This window comes from Chironomus tepperi, unplaced genomic scaffold, assembly GCF_022539635.2.
Source record: "Chironomus tepperi strain 1889 unplaced genomic scaffold, CSIRO-AGI_Ctep_v1 contig_82, whole genome shotgun sequence".
In the NCBI taxonomy this organism is placed as follows: Eukaryota; Metazoa; Arthropoda; class Insecta; order Diptera; family Chironomidae; genus Chironomus; species Chironomus tepperi.
Window position 1 is genome coordinate 715839 of NW_027226204.1, and position 18066 is coordinate 733904.

At 31.3% G+C, this 18066-nt stretch overlaps 2 protein-coding genes across 3 annotated transcripts; both read left to right on the plus strand.

Annotated features, from left to right (window-relative positions):
• On the plus strand, nt 1-6312 carry Tdg (Thymine DNA glycosylase). 2 transcript variants are annotated; one of them, XM_070633887.1, is made up of 6 exons: nt 1-1448; nt 1805-2653; nt 2723-2849; nt 2988-3350; nt 3786-5313; nt 5392-6312. In XM_070633887.1, exons 1-6 carry the CDS (start codon nt 946-948, stop codon nt 5892-5894), a joined length of 3873 nt encoding a protein of 1290 aa, XP_070489988.1. In that variant the 5' UTR covers nt 1-945; the 3' UTR covers nt 5895-6312. The 2 variants fall into 2 exon arrangements, with proteins under 2 accessions (XP_070489988.1, XP_070489989.1); XM_070633888.1 differs by having other exon boundaries at nt 5443-6312.
• A 3988-nt stretch (nt 6313-10300) lies between these two features.
• Brr2 (U5 small nuclear ribonucleoprotein l(3)72Ab) lies at nt 10301-17515 on the plus strand. Its single transcript, XM_070633922.1, has 5 exons — nt 10301-10435; nt 10520-10683; nt 10747-15589; nt 15925-16223; nt 16314-17515. Exons 1-5 carry the CDS (start codon nt 10391-10393, stop codon nt 17407-17409), a joined length of 6447 nt encoding a protein of 2148 aa, XP_070490023.1. The 5' UTR covers nt 10301-10390; the 3' UTR covers nt 17410-17515.
• The last annotated feature ends 551 nt before the right edge of the window (nt 17516-18066 follow it).

The following is an 18066-nucleotide window of genomic DNA, read 5'->3' on the forward strand; positions in this document are numbered from 1 at the left end:
CATAACATTCATTTGGTGGTGCTAGTTTATTTATTTTTTTTTTTTTCAAAAAAATAATATATCCAAAAAGGAAAAAAAAAATAAATTGAAGAAAAAAAATTAATTATTTTAATAAGCCATCCATAAATGAGGATTTGAAATTATGTTAAGGCATGAATTAAAGAATCTAAGTGTAAACTATTTTTCCTCGTTGTGTGTCTTATCACAATAGAACAACTTTTTTTTTTTATCACACATAAAGAACGAAACGAAAACGTTTCAAGAGTGCATAAGAGAGGAGAGAAGGAACGAACAGCAAGACAGAAAGAAAAAAAATATAAATAAAATGGAAGATGGATTTTTTTTTTTGAGAATTTATTTTTGTAAATTTTGAAAATAGTAAAAATTTTAACGTGAAAATGTGAAAAATCAGACCCACGGCATTTCGGAAGTTCGAGCGAGCGAGAGTGAGAGAGTGAGAGCGAATGTGAGCGAACCTAAAAAAGCAGGCGAAACGAAGCCAAACTTTTTTTTGTGGTTAGGAGTTTGCTTTGCATTTAAAATATATAAAAAAAGCTCTTTTATGCGTGTGCCATCATCCTGGAACCAAAAAAAGAATTTTATATATACCTATATATATCCCTATCGTGTCGTATTGTATTGATTGTGAATGTATATTGTAGAATATTAAAAAAAAGTGAAATATTTATGTGCAATACTGTTGTTATGCAGAATATGGATAGTTTTTGGAATTATTGTGCAATGACAAGGATTTTGATATTTGCATCACAGACAGTCACAGTCACATGAAAATCAAAAAAGTTTTATAAAACAAATAGTAAAGAAACGAACACAAAAATGTTCATATAAGAAGAGACGACAAACCGTAAAAAGAGAGAGAAGGAATTAAAGGAATTACGGCAAAAAAAAAAAGTTAAAGAACCTTTTTTTATATTAAAGAAAAAAATGGAGTCTTCCACTCCTTTATCTTCCTCTAGTAGTGGTAATAATAATAATACAATTGCTCAAGATCCTCTCGCGCTATCAAGTGAAACGTCTAGCCTATATAGTAGTAATAATAGTGGCGGAAGCCATGAAAACTCAAATAGCCAGGATCGACAACAACAACATGAACTTTGTGGAAATTTATCGACGACACAAAGCAATAATAATTTAAGTGATAAAGAGAATAATCTCAATGAAAATAGTCTCAATAATGGCGCTATATATCCTAATGATATAACAATAAAGCATGATGATGCAAATTCATTAGCGGATGATCGAAGATTGCAATATGATTCCAACCAAATAGCAAATAATTATAATTCTAGTAATGATCCAAGAAAGCTCAATCATATGAGTATGCATCAGCAACATTTAACGTCACATGAGCCACATAAAACATTTAGTCATTCCATAGAAAATCTTAGTAAAACTACGGAAAAATGTACACCAAATGAGATAAAAATGTAAGTAGACTCGACTTGACTTGACTTGACTTTTTTTTTATCATCAAAAAAAACTATTTTTATAATTTTGTGGATGGATGGATGGACGGACGGTCGGATAGATAGATGGATGGATTATTATCTTCTCTCTGTCTCTCATTCTCATCGACTATATATGTGTATATATATATATCCACTATTTCATGTTATCCCTCTCCCACACGCATACACATTTACATATACACATTAAAAATATACCAAAAAAGATCTGACTATACATACATAAACCTAAACTATATTCTTTTTCTTTTATTTCTCTCATTTACTCAATTTTTTTTTATATTTTGTGTATACGCGCTATATGTCATCATATGTAGGTATCCGAATCTAATAGATAGTGGTCATGAATACGATGATGGCTATGAAACAGGTGTGGGTGACTTAATGTCACATAAATATAAACTTCCAACGCTACCACCACCTTCATCCTCACCCTATTCATCTCTCTCATCATCATCTATGTCAACCATTTCAACGTCTACAATGACACCAACAAATTTGGTAAATCCCCAACAACAGCAATCACCGTCATACATGAGTGGTAGCGGTACAAACGGAAATACCGGAAATACAATGAATCATTATCAACAACAACAACAACAATATCTTCAAAGTCAACAACAACAATATCAATCAATGCAACAACATCAAAATCATATGAATTCATTTAATAATTATCATCCAATGTTTGGTAATAGAGCAATGCAACATCAAGCAATGTCAAATGTAATTAAGAATGAGACATCAATGACATCTGTCGATAATGATCCATATCGATTTGTTGATGATGACTTATCAAATGGTATGAATTCAGCAAGTGGTATACATAGTGCAATGCATCAAAATTATCAGCATATGACATCGCCAACAGTAATGTCAGGGAATTATCCAACGCCAAATATGATCCAGCAACAACAACAACAACAAAATTCAACGACAGGAAATGCTTCAATGATGCAATTCAATGAACATCATCATATGTCACCGCACCATCATCATCATTTGAGTCATAGTCATCCACAACAAATTCAATCGCAACATAATATGATGAATGGTAATGCTAATGCTCAAAATATTGGTCACGCGGGAATGAATCCAAACATGATGATGATGAATGATACTCCTAAAAAGCGTGGCCGAAAGAAGAAGCTACGAGACGAGAACGGGTATGTATATTCAATAATCGGTGCTAAAATGACTTAAGCTCATTTCTTCTTGGATCTTTTGTTTTGCAGTAATCCAATTGAAGATAGACCAGTGAAAGAGCGCAAAAAGCATGATAGATTTAATGGAATGCCGGAAGAAGAAGTGACGAAACGAACTATTCCAGATCATATAACAAATAATTTAGATATCATTATCGTAAGTTTGTAAAAATTGTTATCCAATTTTTTCTATTTCATGGCCTTCAGCATTATCGATCTATAATGGATTTATGTTCTTTTTTTTTTCATTTTTTTACTTCTCTGTTTTCATTTTCGTGTGTGTGTAATCAAATAGATTGGAATTAATCCTGGTCTATTTGCGGCATACAAGGGTCATCATTACGCAGGACCAGGAAATCATTTTTGGAAATGTCTATATTTATCTGGTTTAACATCTGTACAAATGACAGCTGAGGAAGACTTTAAACTCCTGCAATATGGTATAGGTTTTACAAATATGGTACAGCGACCGACAAAGGGCAGTGCTGACTTAACGAGGAAAGAGATTAAGGAAGGCTCACGAATTTTACTTGAAAAGATCCAAAAATATCAACCAAAAGTTGCAGTTTTTAATGGCAAGCTAATATTTGAGGTGTTTAGTGGAAAGAAAGATTTTAGTTTTGGTAAACAACCGGAGACTGTCGAAGGAACTAACACGGTGAGTTGAGTAATCAATATTTATGAGTTGTACATTTGTTTTAATGGAGGTACTCTCATTCAGCAACAGGAACGATAGAAAAAATGGAAATTATTTCATTTTTGGCGCACAATTTTTAATTGTCATGCTGATTTATTCAGCTTTAAGAGGATACTTTGTCTTGTTGGACATCCAGTGGTACAAACTGACTTCTAGTCAACATCCAGCTCTGGAACTGTCTAACAAAAACAAAGAATCCTTTTAAAATTTAAATCCCCAAAAGAAGTCATTAAATTGAGTACTTACCTATTCAATTTAAAGATGTATAGTATATGATTAACTAAATGTGCGCTTCCTTCACTCGTCGTTCGTCCCAATCATTATTGCTTTTGCTTATTTTTCGTAAACAAAATTTTCTTTTTTTTATGTATATTTTTTTTTTGAAACATTTTTTAGTATATGTGGGTAATGCCATCATCAAGTGCTAGATGTGCTCAATTACCAAGAGCAGCTGATAAGGTGCCATTTTACGGAGCTCTCAAAAAATTTAGAGATTATTTAAATGGTCTTATACCGGAATATGATGAATCGGAATATGTGTTTAATGATCCGAAATATAGTCAAATTAGTACTGAGGCGGAATTAAAAGACGATGCTCATGCATTTACGACATTAGAGAATGGAGAAGTGGTCATGAGTGATCCAAATAAAAAGAAACGTGGACGCCCGAAGAAAGTTCGTGGTGAAAATGGCGAGGAAATTGTGACACCTAGTCGACGTAATAAGAACAATAATAATGAGAATCAAAACTCTGATTGTATAGATGATGATCCGAATAAGAAGAAACGTGGCCGTCCAAAGAAGGTTAAAGATGGTACAAATGCTTCGACGACAGCTGGCAAGAAGAAATCAAATAGCAATAAAGATAAAGCACTACAACAACAACAGTCAATATCGTCTCCAATGAGCGGTGGAGGAAATGATTTGAGCTCATTATCGCATCATCAACCATCACCATCGTCACAAAATCCACAACTTTCTAGTCTTTCAAATCATGGTAATAATAGCAATACAACATCAGGATCATCAAATTCCCAAACATCATTCTTGCCACCGATTGAATCTCCAACAGCCTCTCTAAATTTTCAAAATAATGGTGCTATAAATCCACAAAGTATTGTGCAACAATCAAATAATTTACAAACACAACCAATGTCATCACCCGTCAATCTATGTTATCCACCATCAGCGACTGCAACGAGTATGGAGCAATCTGAATTATCTCAGCACAATCATGTTACATATCAACAACAAAGATCACAGATATTTAGCAATAATGCATCGCCGGAATTAACAGGAGAAATTACAACGAATAATATAGCTGATCAAATTACTTCACCTGTGGCTGCTGCATCACCAAATCTACCGCCATCAGATTTTGAGCCACCTGAACCGACAGCCAATCCAACTCAAAATACCAACGAATTAACTCATTATACACAACAATCAGCGGCACAATCTCTAGAGCAGCAACAACAACACCATCATACACAATCTCCATTATCTCAATCTCACTCGCCTTTAGGTTTATCTGGACTATATCCTCATGCACAGTCACAACAACAACAGCAACAACAATCAATGTCCCAAATGATGAATAATGTTAATAATAGTTCAATATATTCACCATATTCCCGTCAGCAATCAACGCCTCAACAAAGCTACATGAGTATGAGTCAATCGCCGCATCATCCACAAACTCCGACCCAAAATATTGCATCTAATAATAAGCAACCGCAACAGCAGCAACAACAACAACAACAGCAGCAGCAAATTGGACAGCAAATTAATGGCTCAACGACAGATTTATTTAAAGATGTTGCTGCAAAAAGCCTATCAGGATTAGAATCATTAGTCGATCAGATACCAAATATTAATGAACAAGATACAGGATTAAGCGCTTTAAGTAGTGGGGCACAAAATGGTATGTCCTTAATCCTTATTTTTTTATTATTATTATTTTATCAGTTTGTTATACTTCCGTTAATTTTATGTTCAACAGTTCAACTTCAAACAAATGAATTTAACATGATTTCTGGTTATTCTTCATCAGGATCTACGGTAACGACAAATTTGGCATCACCGTCATCAACGTTAGGTTCATCATCCCTATTGCCACCAACTTTACCGCATCACCATTCACATTATACGACATATACATCACATGCTAATCAATCTCCATATTCAGCAAGTCCATTTTCTGTAAGTAGTTTAACGTCATCGACTTATCCGTCAGCAGCAGCAATGAATAGCTATCATCAAAATCTTATGGGTACGAGTCATTTAACATCATCATTTATGGAACCACATATGCCGGTTCCAGTCTCACCATTATATCATTCATATCAACAACAAGGTTATCCGGCATATGCAGCACCACCACATCCATCCGCTGCTGCTGCCCTTCACATGTCAAATTATCCTTACTATACAAATATGAATACAGGATATACGCAAGCACCCGGTAGTACTTACCATTCAATGTTCGATAGAATTAATTTCTGATAAATACTGAATTTAAAAGGATGTGATGATACAACCTCTCTGAAAAAAAAAAAGTAAACACACGCTTGAATAATAATAATATGTAATAAGGCAATATACAAAGAAAAACATATGAGTGAGTAAATGTGTAAGAAAACAACTAATAAGTATATAATTATTAAAGAACATTTTTTTATTTCTTTCTCTCAACGATGGTACTTAATATGAAAACTATATATAATAAAAAAGAATGATGATCACATCATTACATACTATCAGCAGAATATAATGTGTAAAATTTAACATTTATGGAAATAAAGAAAAAATTTCATATATGGACAGTCACGTGACTAGAATGCACTTTTGCAATGACCGGTGAATTATTGGAAACTTTAAATTTATAACGGATTTTTGAGATTTGAATTTTAAACGGACTTTTCAATTTTGAATCCGAATTCATGTGTAAAATATTGTTCCTTTTTAACGGAAATTTCAAATTTGAATTCTAAAATTTCAAAATTCGGTAAAAGAAGCTAAAATTTTTATTTGTCCATTTTACGAAGAAATTCAAATTTGAAAAGTCCGTTAGAAATTTTTAACGAAGTTATTTAAATTCAAAAAGTTCGTTAAATAATTTTTAACGAAATTTTCAAATTTGAATACAAGAATATTTGAATTCAAATTTGAAAAGTTCGGTAAAGATGAAAAAAAATGAATTCAAATTTAAAAAATCCGTTAAAAATCAACAATTGTCCAAACAGTCAGAGTGTGAATAAGGTTGTGCAAAAGTGCATCAGAAATTAACTATTATTAATGAGAAAATTCTTTTCTTAATGATTTTATGTTTCTATTGGTTTCTAGTTATTTTAGTGGCCATGAAGCAATATTTGAAAGATTCAAAAAAATAAAAAAAGAAGAATAAAAATTTCTTGTTACTTAATGCCATCTTCGAATGACGTAATTGAATGAAATTAATACAGGGTACTTGTCATTAATAAGCAAAATAAAAAAAAAGAATAAAACTAAAAAATTTTATAGATCACATTTTTTGTGAATATATTATGATAATAATGATAATGAATTAATCTTACATATTTTTTTTTTCTCGACATAAGCATCTTTAAGGACATAAAAATAAATAATAAAAAAAAATAAAGTCTTCTGTGAGGGTGATAAAAAAATGATAATTAATAATGATTAATCTCTAACTTTTCTCGCGACTTAATAAACAAAAAAAAAATTAAATTAATAAATTTTCTGATTAAAAAAAGTTTTTCTTGTGCTAATTAAAGAACTATTTAAATAATTAAAAAAAAGGAAAGGAAATCTTAATGAAAACTTAATCAATTCGAAAAAAAAAACCAATATACGTAATGAATGCAATAGATTGCATCTAAAATTATGTACATAAATGTATGTAAATAAAATATATATTAAATTACACGAATATGCTAAGTCGTAGGAATCATACATAAGGCAAAAAGGAGAGTACATTGTACTTAAAATCTTTTTTTTTTACTTAATTATTCTCTGTTTAAAAACTTTTTTTTTACATACACAAATCCTTTTTCTTTCTAATGGATTTTACACGAGATACGAACAAAACTACTTTAATGGGGGGTCCTCGATTTGAATAATTGGTTTTGAATTATTCAAAGCGAGGACCCCCTACCCTTAAAAAAATCAAAGAAATAAAATCTTATGTGAGTAAGCAAGGAATTAAGGAAGATATTTTTTTCGAGGTACATACAAAACAAGAGTGATTGCTTTAAGTAATAATTTGATAGCTATATGAATATATTTTGATATAATATAATGAACAGACTGTGTTGCAGAACCTTTTTAGTCTCATTTTTTTGATTTTTTGTTATTTAGCATCGTTAATTGATGTTGCCATTAATTGTTTTACTTTCTTATATTAATATACATTAACAAAAAGTCTTTCATTTTTACACTCATAAAAATTCATTTGAAAATTGAATTTTATTTGATTTTTTAATTTAAATAATTTTTTCTAAATTTAAATTGAAATAAAAAAATTTTAAAAATAATTAAAGAAATTTAAAAAAAATTTAAGTTCAACATTTTTAAATATTTTAAAAAGTTTAAATTCAAATTCTAATCAAAATAAAACTTTAAATTGATTTTAAAGAATTTAATAAAAAAAAAGTTTAACAAAAAAGATTTCAATTTTGAAAGCTTTTTGGAATAAGATTTTGAATCTTGAAATATTTAAGGATTTAGAAATGTTTCTGAATTCAAAAAATTGTTTTCTTCTTTTGAATTTAAAATTAATAGACAATTTTGAGTTCAGAAAAGATTTCAAATTTAAACTTTTGAATTCAAAAATTGATTTGGATATTAAAAATTTTGGACTTCTAGTCTAATTTATAAAAAGATTTGAAATCTAAAAAAAAGTTTATAAAATTTGAAAAAGTATTTTAAAAGATTTTTAGTTAGAAAAAATTTCAAATTTGAAGATTTTGAATTTAAAAGAAATCAAATTTGAAAATATTTTGAACTTTAAAAAAGTTTAAATCTTAAAAGATTATAAATTTGAAAAGGTTTTGAATTTGAAAATATTTGAAACTTTAAATTTTTTATAATTGAAGAGTTTTTAAATTTAATTTAAAAAGAATTTAAATTTCAGAAAAAAATTCAAATTTTGAAAAGATTTTTCAAATTTGAAATTTTGAACTTAAAGTTATTGGAGTTTGAACTTAAAGTTGCTTGAAATAAGATTTTGAAATTAAAGTTGCTCAAAACTTTAAATTTCAAAATATTTTGAATTTCAAATTTTTGAACTTGATTTAAAAAGATTTGAAATCTTTTTTTCAGAATTACAAAAAAGTTTTATTGAAGTCCTATAAAGTTAATATTGATTTTGTAGATTCAAAATCAATCCGTTTAAAAGTAAAATTTTGAATTTTAAATATCGATTTTTAAATCTCGTTTTATGAGTGTAAAAGAAAGGAAGAAGCAAGAATCATAAAGAAATATATGTTATCCCGTCTTTCCTGGATATATCAGGATCGTAGAAATAGAATAAATACATACACAACACAATTAAATAAAAAAAAAAGTTTACGGCAGTTCCTATAAAATGATAATTAATTAATTGTACGAAAAAAAGGATATGTTCCTTAAAAAAATTATATTTTTTTCTACCGCATTGAAATGAGTCAATATGTATACAATCTAGAATCTATATAGTTTCGCCTTCTTTTTTTATTAACATATTTACTTGATTTTACGTTTGTCTCTTGTCAACTCTCAGTTAGTTATCAGTCTAATTAAAAAAAGTAAAAAGAAATAAAAAAAAATCTCAACATACTCATAAAGTCAAACTTGATCATTTGACATGAAAAGTACTTGAATACATTTACTTAAGTATAAAAGACAATAATCTATATTTTTCGATTGTATGTAAAATTATTAAATGTTTTTTAATCATGGCATTAAAATCCATACTTTTTTCAGTTTTTTCTTATGTACGACAATTTTTTTTACATAATTTCCTCTTCTTTTTTCGTGAAATATGATCAAACATACACTAATTTTACTCTCGTATTTTCATGACTTCAGTTTTTTAATTTTTTTTTTGTATGATTCTCACACACAATTTTTGTATAGAATGGCCATAATAATACTTTTTTACTACTAACTAATTAATAAGGAGTTCTTTTCTAAGCTCATTTGAAATTTATGAATTATTGAATAATAGTTATTTAAGATAAATAGAAAATATCTTTAAAAGAGGAAGAAAAAAAAAAGTGGAATGAAGAAAAAAAATTAAAAAATTTAGAGTTAAAGTGAAAACATAAAACAATCATGCTGTATGAAAAGATGACTTAACGGAAAAAAATAAATGTTTTAAAATTAATATTCTTGGTTTTTAATCTGTTTTTCAGGATACTTTTAGCTTTCAGACTTTTATTTCCGCACTTTAATAAGGAAACTCTCACTTTACTTTATTTTGAAATTAAAATTTGTTTAACGGTCAAAATTTATTTGAATTTTTTGCAATTTTTCATAGAACTCGACGAATTTTTTCACAAATTTATTTTTCTCAATTTTATCAAGTTAGACAACTTTTAATCATGAATCATCGATAAATACATCAACTACATAAGATCTTAAATCATCTTTAGCTCATCCAGTCCGTAAAATTTGTATTTTTCAATATATACATGAAATTTCACAATTTTAACTTTTTAAATTTAAGTAAGAAGGCAGCCATAAAAATATCAATTAAAAATGATAAATAATCAACTTACCAACTAGAACCGCTGTTAATTTCAGTGAATCACATCGTAAATCCAGAAAAATCAACAAAAATACACAAATTAACAAATCAAAACAAATATTTTTAGACGATTTAAACATTCACTAACACATTCAAACAAAAAAACATTAGACCATTTTTGAGAAAATATAAACGCGGTGGAAAAATAAAACAAATTAATTGATTTTTAGTTCATTTAGTGGATTTTAAGACATAGAAATAAGTTTAAATCATGGCTGACGCAGCAGCACGTCAACTACAATATGAGTACAAAGCGGTAAGTATCAAAATGCTAAAATTTCAACGGACATTTGTAAACGTTTACAATTTACATTATTAATTTCCTTATTTTCCAAAATAGAACTCAAATTTGGTTCTACAAGCTGATATCAGATTAATTGAGAGACCACGACGAGATGAAGCAACTGGAGAAGTTCTTACATTGGTCGGAAAATTGGAAGGAACAAAAATGGGAGATAGAGCTTTACGTTCCAAACCGGAAAATGCTGAAAAGAAGAAAAATGAGTGAGTTATCACTATAATTAATATGAATTTATTAACTGTATCTTGAAATTTTCATTTTTATAGACGTTTCAAACGTGATGAAGCTAAATATAACTTGAGAAACATGAAAGGAGCAACAATATTGTCAGAAGGAATAGATGACATGGTTGGAATCATTTATCGTCCAAAAACTCACGAAACAAGACAGACTTATGAGGTTCTATTGAGTTTCATTCAAGAAGCACTCGGTGACCAACCCAGAGACATTCTTTGTGGTGCTGCTGATGAAATTTTAACAGTTCTCAAAAATGACAAATTAAAAGATCGCGATCGTAAGAAGGAAATCGATGGATTGCTTGGAACTGTCGCAGATGAAAGATTCGCATTGCTAGTAAATCTTGGCAAGAAGATCACAGATTTCGGAACTGAATCAGATGCTGCAAATTTAGGAATAAATCCTGAAGAACAACAAATTGACGAAACATACGGAATTAATGTCCAGTTTGAGGAGTCAGAAGATGAAAGTATTGAGGATGATTTTGGTGAAGTACGAGACGAAGATGATCAAGATGAAGGTGAAGAGGCTGTTGGAGATGGAGTTATTCATTCTGAAAATTTGGGTGCCTCAGAAGGAGATAAGAAAGAAAAAGCTATCCATCCACTTGACATTGATGCTTATTGGCTACAACGTCGATTGAGAGACTATTTCCAAGATCCACTAATTTCACAGTCTAAAGCTGATGAAGTTTTAAGTATTTTAAAGAATTCAAATGATGACAGAGATTGTGAAAATCAAATGGTCCTGCTGCTTGGATATGACTGCTTTGACTTTATTAAAATCCTGAAGAAGAATCGTCAAATGATCCTGCACTGTACACTTTTAGCAAAAGCACAAAGTGAGACTGAAAAGCAAAAGATTCGCGAAGACATGAAAAATGATGCATTTCTGTTGAAGATTTTAAGACAATTAGAAACAGGCAAAGGAGAGGACTACGATGATCATGAAGAGAAAGTCAAGTCCAAAAAGCGTCGTTTGAATGACGATGATGATGATGGAGAGGACATGATGGTTGACAATGATGACGGTGGAAAAATGGACGGAACAAGAAAAATCCTTGAATTAGAAGATCTTGTCTTTACACAAGGTTCTCATTTCATGGCTAATAAGAAATGTCAATTGCCAGACGGTTCATTCCGTAAACAACGTAAAGGATATGAAGAAGTTCATGTTCCAGCATTGAAACCCAAACCATTTGATGAAAATGAAAAGTTGATGCCAATTGAGAAGTTACCAAAATATGCACAGCCAGTCTTTGATGGATTTAAGACCCTCAATCGTATTCAAAGTAGAATTTGGAAAGCAGCATTAGAGACAGATGAAAATCTTCTCATTTGTGCTCCAACTGGTGCTGGTAAAACTAATGTAGCACTGCTTACAATGATGAGAGAAATTGGAAAGCACATTAATGATGATGGAACTATTAATGTCGATGAATTTAAAATCATTTACATCGCTCCAATGCGATCACTTGTACAAGAAATGGTCGGTAATTTTGGTAAGCGTCTAGCATCGTACAATATTACAGTATCTGAATTAACTGGAGATCATCAATTGAGTCGTGAACAAATTGCAGCAACACAAATTATTGTCTGTACACCTGAAAAATGGGATATTATCACGAGAAAAGGTGGCGAGAAGACATATACCCAACTTGTAAGGCTTATTATTATTGATGAAATTCATTTATTGCACGATGAAAGAGGTCCAATATTGGAAAGTATTGTTGCACGTACCATTCGTAATATTGAAACGACACAAGAAGATGTTCGTCTTGTTGGATTGTCAGCTACATTGCCTAATTATGAAGATGTATCGACATTCTTGAGAGTTAAACCTGATAAAGGCTTATTCTATTTTGACAATAGTTTTCGTCCTGTTGCTTTACAACAACAATATATTGGTGTAACTGAAAAGAAAGCTGTTAAGCGATTCCAAGTGATGTCAATGATTGTGTATGAGAAAATTATGGAGAAAGCTGGACGTCATCAAGTTTTAGTTTTTGTACATTCACGTAAAGAAACTGGCAAAACCGCACGTGCTATTCGTGACATTTGCTTAGAAAAAGATACACTTGGAAGTTTCTTAAATGAAGGCTCGGCAAGCATGGAAGTATTGAGACAAGAAGCTGAACAAGTTAAAAATCCTGATTTAAAGGATTTACTTCCATATGGCTTTGCTATCCATCATGCTGGTATGAATCGTATCGATCGTACTTTAGTTGAGGATTTGTTTGCTGATAAGCATATTCAGGTATTAGTGTCAACATCCACACTTGCTTGGGGTGTGAACTTGCCAGCTCATACCGTCATCATTAAAGGCACACAAGTTTATAATCCAGAAAAAGGTCGTTGGACTGAATTGGGTGCACTCGATGTATTACAAATGTTTGGTCGTGCTGGTCGTCCTCAATATGATACAAAAGGTGAAGGAATATTAATCACAAATCACGGTGAATTGCAATATTATCTATCACTGCTTAATCAACAGTTGCCTGTTGAGTCTCAATTAATATCACGACTTCCTGACATGTTGAATGCAGAAATTGTACTTGGAACTGTTCAAAATGTAAAAGATGCTGTGTCATGGTTAGGATATACATATTTATACATCAGAATGATGCGACAACCTACACTTTATGGTATATCATATGATAAAAAGAAGGAAGACGAACGTCTAGAATCATATCGTGCTGATTTAATTCATACAGCAGCTGCACAGCTTGATCGTAGTGGATTAATAAAATATGACCGAAAATCTGGACATTTTCAAGTCACTGAATTGGGACGAATTGCATCCCATTATTATTGTACGCACGAAACCATGCAGACATACAATCAATTACTAAAGCCAACATTAACAGAAATTGAACTATTCCGTGTCTTCTCGTTAAGCGGTGAATTTAGGAATATTACCGTACGCGAAGAAGAGAAATTAGAATTGCAGAAATTAATGGAGCGTGTACCGATTCCGATTAAGGAGAGTATGGAAGAGCCAAGTGCAAAAATTAATGTCTTATTGCAAGCCTACATATCCCAATTAAAACTTGATGGATTTGCATTAATCTCTGATATGGTCTATGTCACACAATCAGCTGCTCGTTTAGTACGGGCAATATTTGAAATTGTCTTACATCGTGGATGGGCACAATTAGCTGATAAATGTCTGACGTTGTGCAAAATGATTGATCGTCGTATGTGGCAGTCAATGTCGCCATTACGTCAATTTAGAAAAATGCCCGAGGAAATTGTCAAGAAAATTGAAAAGAAAAATTTCCCATGGGAACGTCTTTATGATTTAGAGCCAAATGAGATTGGCGAATTGATTCGTGCACCAAAATTGGGTAAGACAATTCACAAGTTTATCCATCAATTTCCAAAATTGGAGTTATCGACACACATTCAGCCAATTACAAGATCAACATTAAGAGTCGAATTGACAATAACACCTGATTTTATTTGGGACGAAAAGATTCACGGACAGTCTGAAGCATTTTGGATATTAGTTGAGGATGTTGACTCGGAGGTCATATTACATCATGAATACTTCTTGTTGAAAGGAAAGTATGCACAAGATGAGCATTTAGTAAAGTTCTTTGTGCCGGTCTTTGAACCTTTACCACCACAATACTTTTTACGTGTCGTCTCCGATCGTTGGATTGCATCTGAAACACAACTTCCGGTTAGTTTCCGTCATTTGATATTACCCGAGAAGAATTTACCACCAACAGAGTTACTTGATTTGCAGCCATTGCCAATTACTGCATTAAGAAATACCAAGTTTGAAAGTCTATATAAATTCCCACAATTTAATCCAATTCAGACACAAGTCTTTAATTCCGTCTTCAATTCGGACGATAATGTATTTGTTGGAGCACCAACATCATCTGGCAAGACAACAATAGCTGAATTTGCAATTTTAAGATTATTCCAACAAAATGCCGATGGTAGGTGTGTCTATTTGGTATCAAATGACGCACTGGCTGACTTGATGTTCCTACAATGGCACAAGAAATTTGTTGACTCATTGGGATTACGTGTTGTAAAATTAACCGGTGAAACAGGAGCTGACTTAAAATTATTGGCAAGAGGTCAAATTATTGTCACAACAGCAGACAAATGGGATATATTATCGCGTAGATGGAAACAACGTAAAAATGTTCAAAATGTCAATCTATTTATTGTTGATGAATTGCACTTAATTGGCGGTGAAGATGGACCCGTGTTGGAAGTTGTTTGTTCTCGCATGCGTTATATTAGCTCACAAATTGAAAAGCAAATAAGAATTGTGGCTTTATCATCATCATTAGCTGACTTTAAGGATGTCGCACAATGGCTTGGATGTAATGCAAATGCAACATTCAATTTTCATCCAAGTGTACGTCCAATTCCACTAGAATTGCACGTTCAAGGCTTTAATATTACACATCATGCATCGAGAATTGCAGCAATGTCCAAACCTGTTTATAATGTCATCGTTAAGCACAGTCCACATAAGCCTGTTATAATTTTTGTAACATCCAGAAAACTTTCGCGATTAACAGCTATCGACATATTAACATATTGTGCTGCCGAAGGACAGGCATCGAGATTTTTACATGCTGACGAAAATGATGCTGTGTTTAAGCAGTTCTTGGACAATATATCCGATAAGACACTTAAAGAGACATTATCTCAAGGTGTCGCATATATCCATGAAGGATTATCCCCGTCTGATCGTCGTATGGTCGAAGAATTATTTGATTCGGGTGCTGTTCAAGTTGCAGTTGTAACGAGAGAACTATGTTGGGGATTGAGCATCTCATCGTATTTAGTCGTTATCATGGACACTCAATTTTATAATGGAAAAAATCACTCGTATGAAGATTATGTAAGTACCTACTTTATTGCTAATTAGCATGCTCTTCTTACTGATTAAATGAATTATGTTTTCTCACGCTTCCATTAAATGATAAGCTTGAAATTTTTAATTGCATCTTTTAGTGGATGTGTATTTTTTTAACGGTTTTTCTGTGTTTGAATTTTAACGGTTTTTTGTAATTTGAAACTAAATTTAAATTTCTTGAAGCCGTTAAAATTTCAAATTCAGAAAAGTCGCTAAAATCAACAAGTTTTGCAATGCTTTTAAGACACAAGTTTCTCGTGTGACATTTATTTCTCAAGTATAATGTAAATATCTTTTTTGCTTTCATTTTTTAAAAATAGTGTACAACTGATGTTATGCAAATGATTGGACGAGCAAATCGGCCGATGGACGATGACGACGCAAAATGTGTTTTGATGTGTCAAAATGCAAAGAAAGATTTCTTTAAAAAGTTCTTGAACGAGCCATTGCCAGTTGAAAGTCATTTAGACCATCGTCTTCATGATCATTTTAATGCTGAAATTGTTACAAAAACAATTGAAAATAAGCAGGATGCAGTTGATTATCTTACATGGACGTTCTTTTATCGTCGATTGACTCAAAATCCCAATTACTATAATTTGCAAGGAGTTACGCACAGGTATTATCAATTTTTTATTTTCTATTTTGCATTACAATGTCTATAACTTGATTAATATCTCTTTCTACTCAATTTCTATTCACAAAACAGTTATCTGTCGGATCATTTATCAGAATTAGTGGAATCGACGCTTAGTGATCTTGAACAATCAAAATGTATCAGCGTTGAGGATGAAATGGACACATTGGCACTTAATCTCGGCATGATTGCTGCATATTATTACATCAATTATACAACAATCGAGTTATTCAGTTTGTCACTTAATAGCAAAACAAAGATTCGAGGCTTGCTTGAAATTATATCATCAGCAGCTGAATATGAGGATATTGTTGTACGACATCGTGAAGATGCTGTCCTTAAAGCATTGGCTGCAAGATTGCCAAATAAATTAACCGGTCCAAATGGATCGTCACCAAAATACAATGATCCACATATTAAGACCAATTTGCTACTTCAAGCACATCTGTCAAGAATCCAACTTAGTGCTGAACTTCAAAGCGACACAGAATTAATCCTTGGAAAGGCAATACGTTTAATTCAAGCATGCGTTGATGTATTATCATCAAATGGATGGCTTTCACCAGCTGTTGCTGCTATGGAATTAGCACAAATGGTTACGCAGGCAATGTGGAGTAAAGATTCATATCTTAAGCAATTGCCACACTTTACCAACGATATCATTAAACGTTGTCAAGAGAAAAATATTGAAGCTGTTTTTGATATTATGGAATTGGAAGATGAAGAACGTACAAAAATGTTACAGCTTGATGATAAGAAGATGGCGGATGTTGCTCGATTCTGTAATCGTTATCCAAATATTGAGATGAATTTCGAGGTGCTGGATAAAGATGATGTACATTCAGGTTCAAGTGTTAATATCGTCGTACAACTTGAACGTGAAGATGAGGTCACTGGCCCAGTAATTGCACCATTCTTCCCACAGAAACGTGAAGAAGGCTGGTGGGTTGTTATTGGAGATCCTAAAAATAATTCATTGCTGTCAATCAAACGATTAACATTACAACAAAAGGCAAATGTTAAGCTTGACTTTGTTGCACCAAGTCCCGGAAGTTATGAATATACTTTATACTTTATGAGTGACTGTTTCATGGGATGTGATCAGGAATACAAATTCAGTATAAATGTTGGCGATTATCAGTCGGAGGATAGCAGCGAATCAGATTAATAAACTTATAAAAAAATTTAATTATACTGTAGATGTAACAATTTTTTTTTTCATGCAACAACTTATTGAATAAAACAAATTTTAAAAATATCCTTATTATGGCAGACTTGTTGGCATTTGATTTATTTTTAAACAATTTTATTGAACTTGCTTTGTCTGATTGTTGTTTTGAATTTTTGATGGGCGTGTGTGATACTTTTTAAATTTAGGAGAAAGTTTAATGCAGTCTTTAAATTTTAATCAGATGATTCAATTGAATTTTTGAAAAGAGAATGAATTTGAAATTTTTAACGGTATTTTTTCAAATTTTTTTGTCAGTATTTTTCAAATTTTTGGGCTGTTGCTTTTCAAATATTTTTTGACCGTTTTTTTCAAGTATTTTTTGACCGTTAATTTTCAATTTTTTTTGTCGATATTTTTTCAAATTTTGGAAAATTGTTTATTTTCAAATAATTTATAGCCGTTAGTTTTCTAATTTTTTTTTTGGCCATTATTTTTCAAATATTGTGTTTGACCGTTAATTTTTGAAATAATTTTAGTCAGCATTTTTCAAATATTTTTCGACCGCTACTTTTCAAATATTTTTTAGACGTTACTTTTCAAATTTATTTTTGTCGTTATTTTTTTAAATTTCGACAAAATTTTTAAATTTTTCTA

What these genes read in the sequence shown, in the direction of transcription:
- Tdg (XM_070633887.1), top strand. Translation starts at nt 946, where the DNA reads ATGGAGTCTTCCACTCCTTTATCTTCCTCTAGTAGTGGTAATAATAAT. An exon ending in ACACCAAATGAGATAAAAAT is followed by an intron (nt 1,449 to 1,804) that starts GTAAGTAGACTC and finishes CATCATATGTAG; the next exon opens with GTATCCGAATCTAATAGATA. An exon ending in ATAATTTAGATATCATTATC is followed by an intron (nt 2,850 to 2,987) that starts GTAAGTTTGTAA and finishes GTAATCAAATAG; the next exon opens with ATTGGAATTAATCCTGGTCT.
- Brr2 (XM_070633922.1), top strand. Translation starts at nt 10,391, where the DNA reads ATGGCTGACGCAGCAGCACGTCAACTACAATATGAGTACAAAGCG. An exon ending in TACAATATGAGTACAAAGCG is followed by an intron (nt 10,436 to 10,519) that starts GTAAGTATCAAA and finishes TTTCCAAAATAG; the next exon opens with AACTCAAATTTGGTTCTACA. An exon ending in GCTGAAAAGAAGAAAAATGA is followed by an intron (nt 10,684 to 10,746) that starts GTGAGTTATCAC and finishes TCATTTTTATAG; the next exon opens with ACGTTTCAAACGTGATGAAG.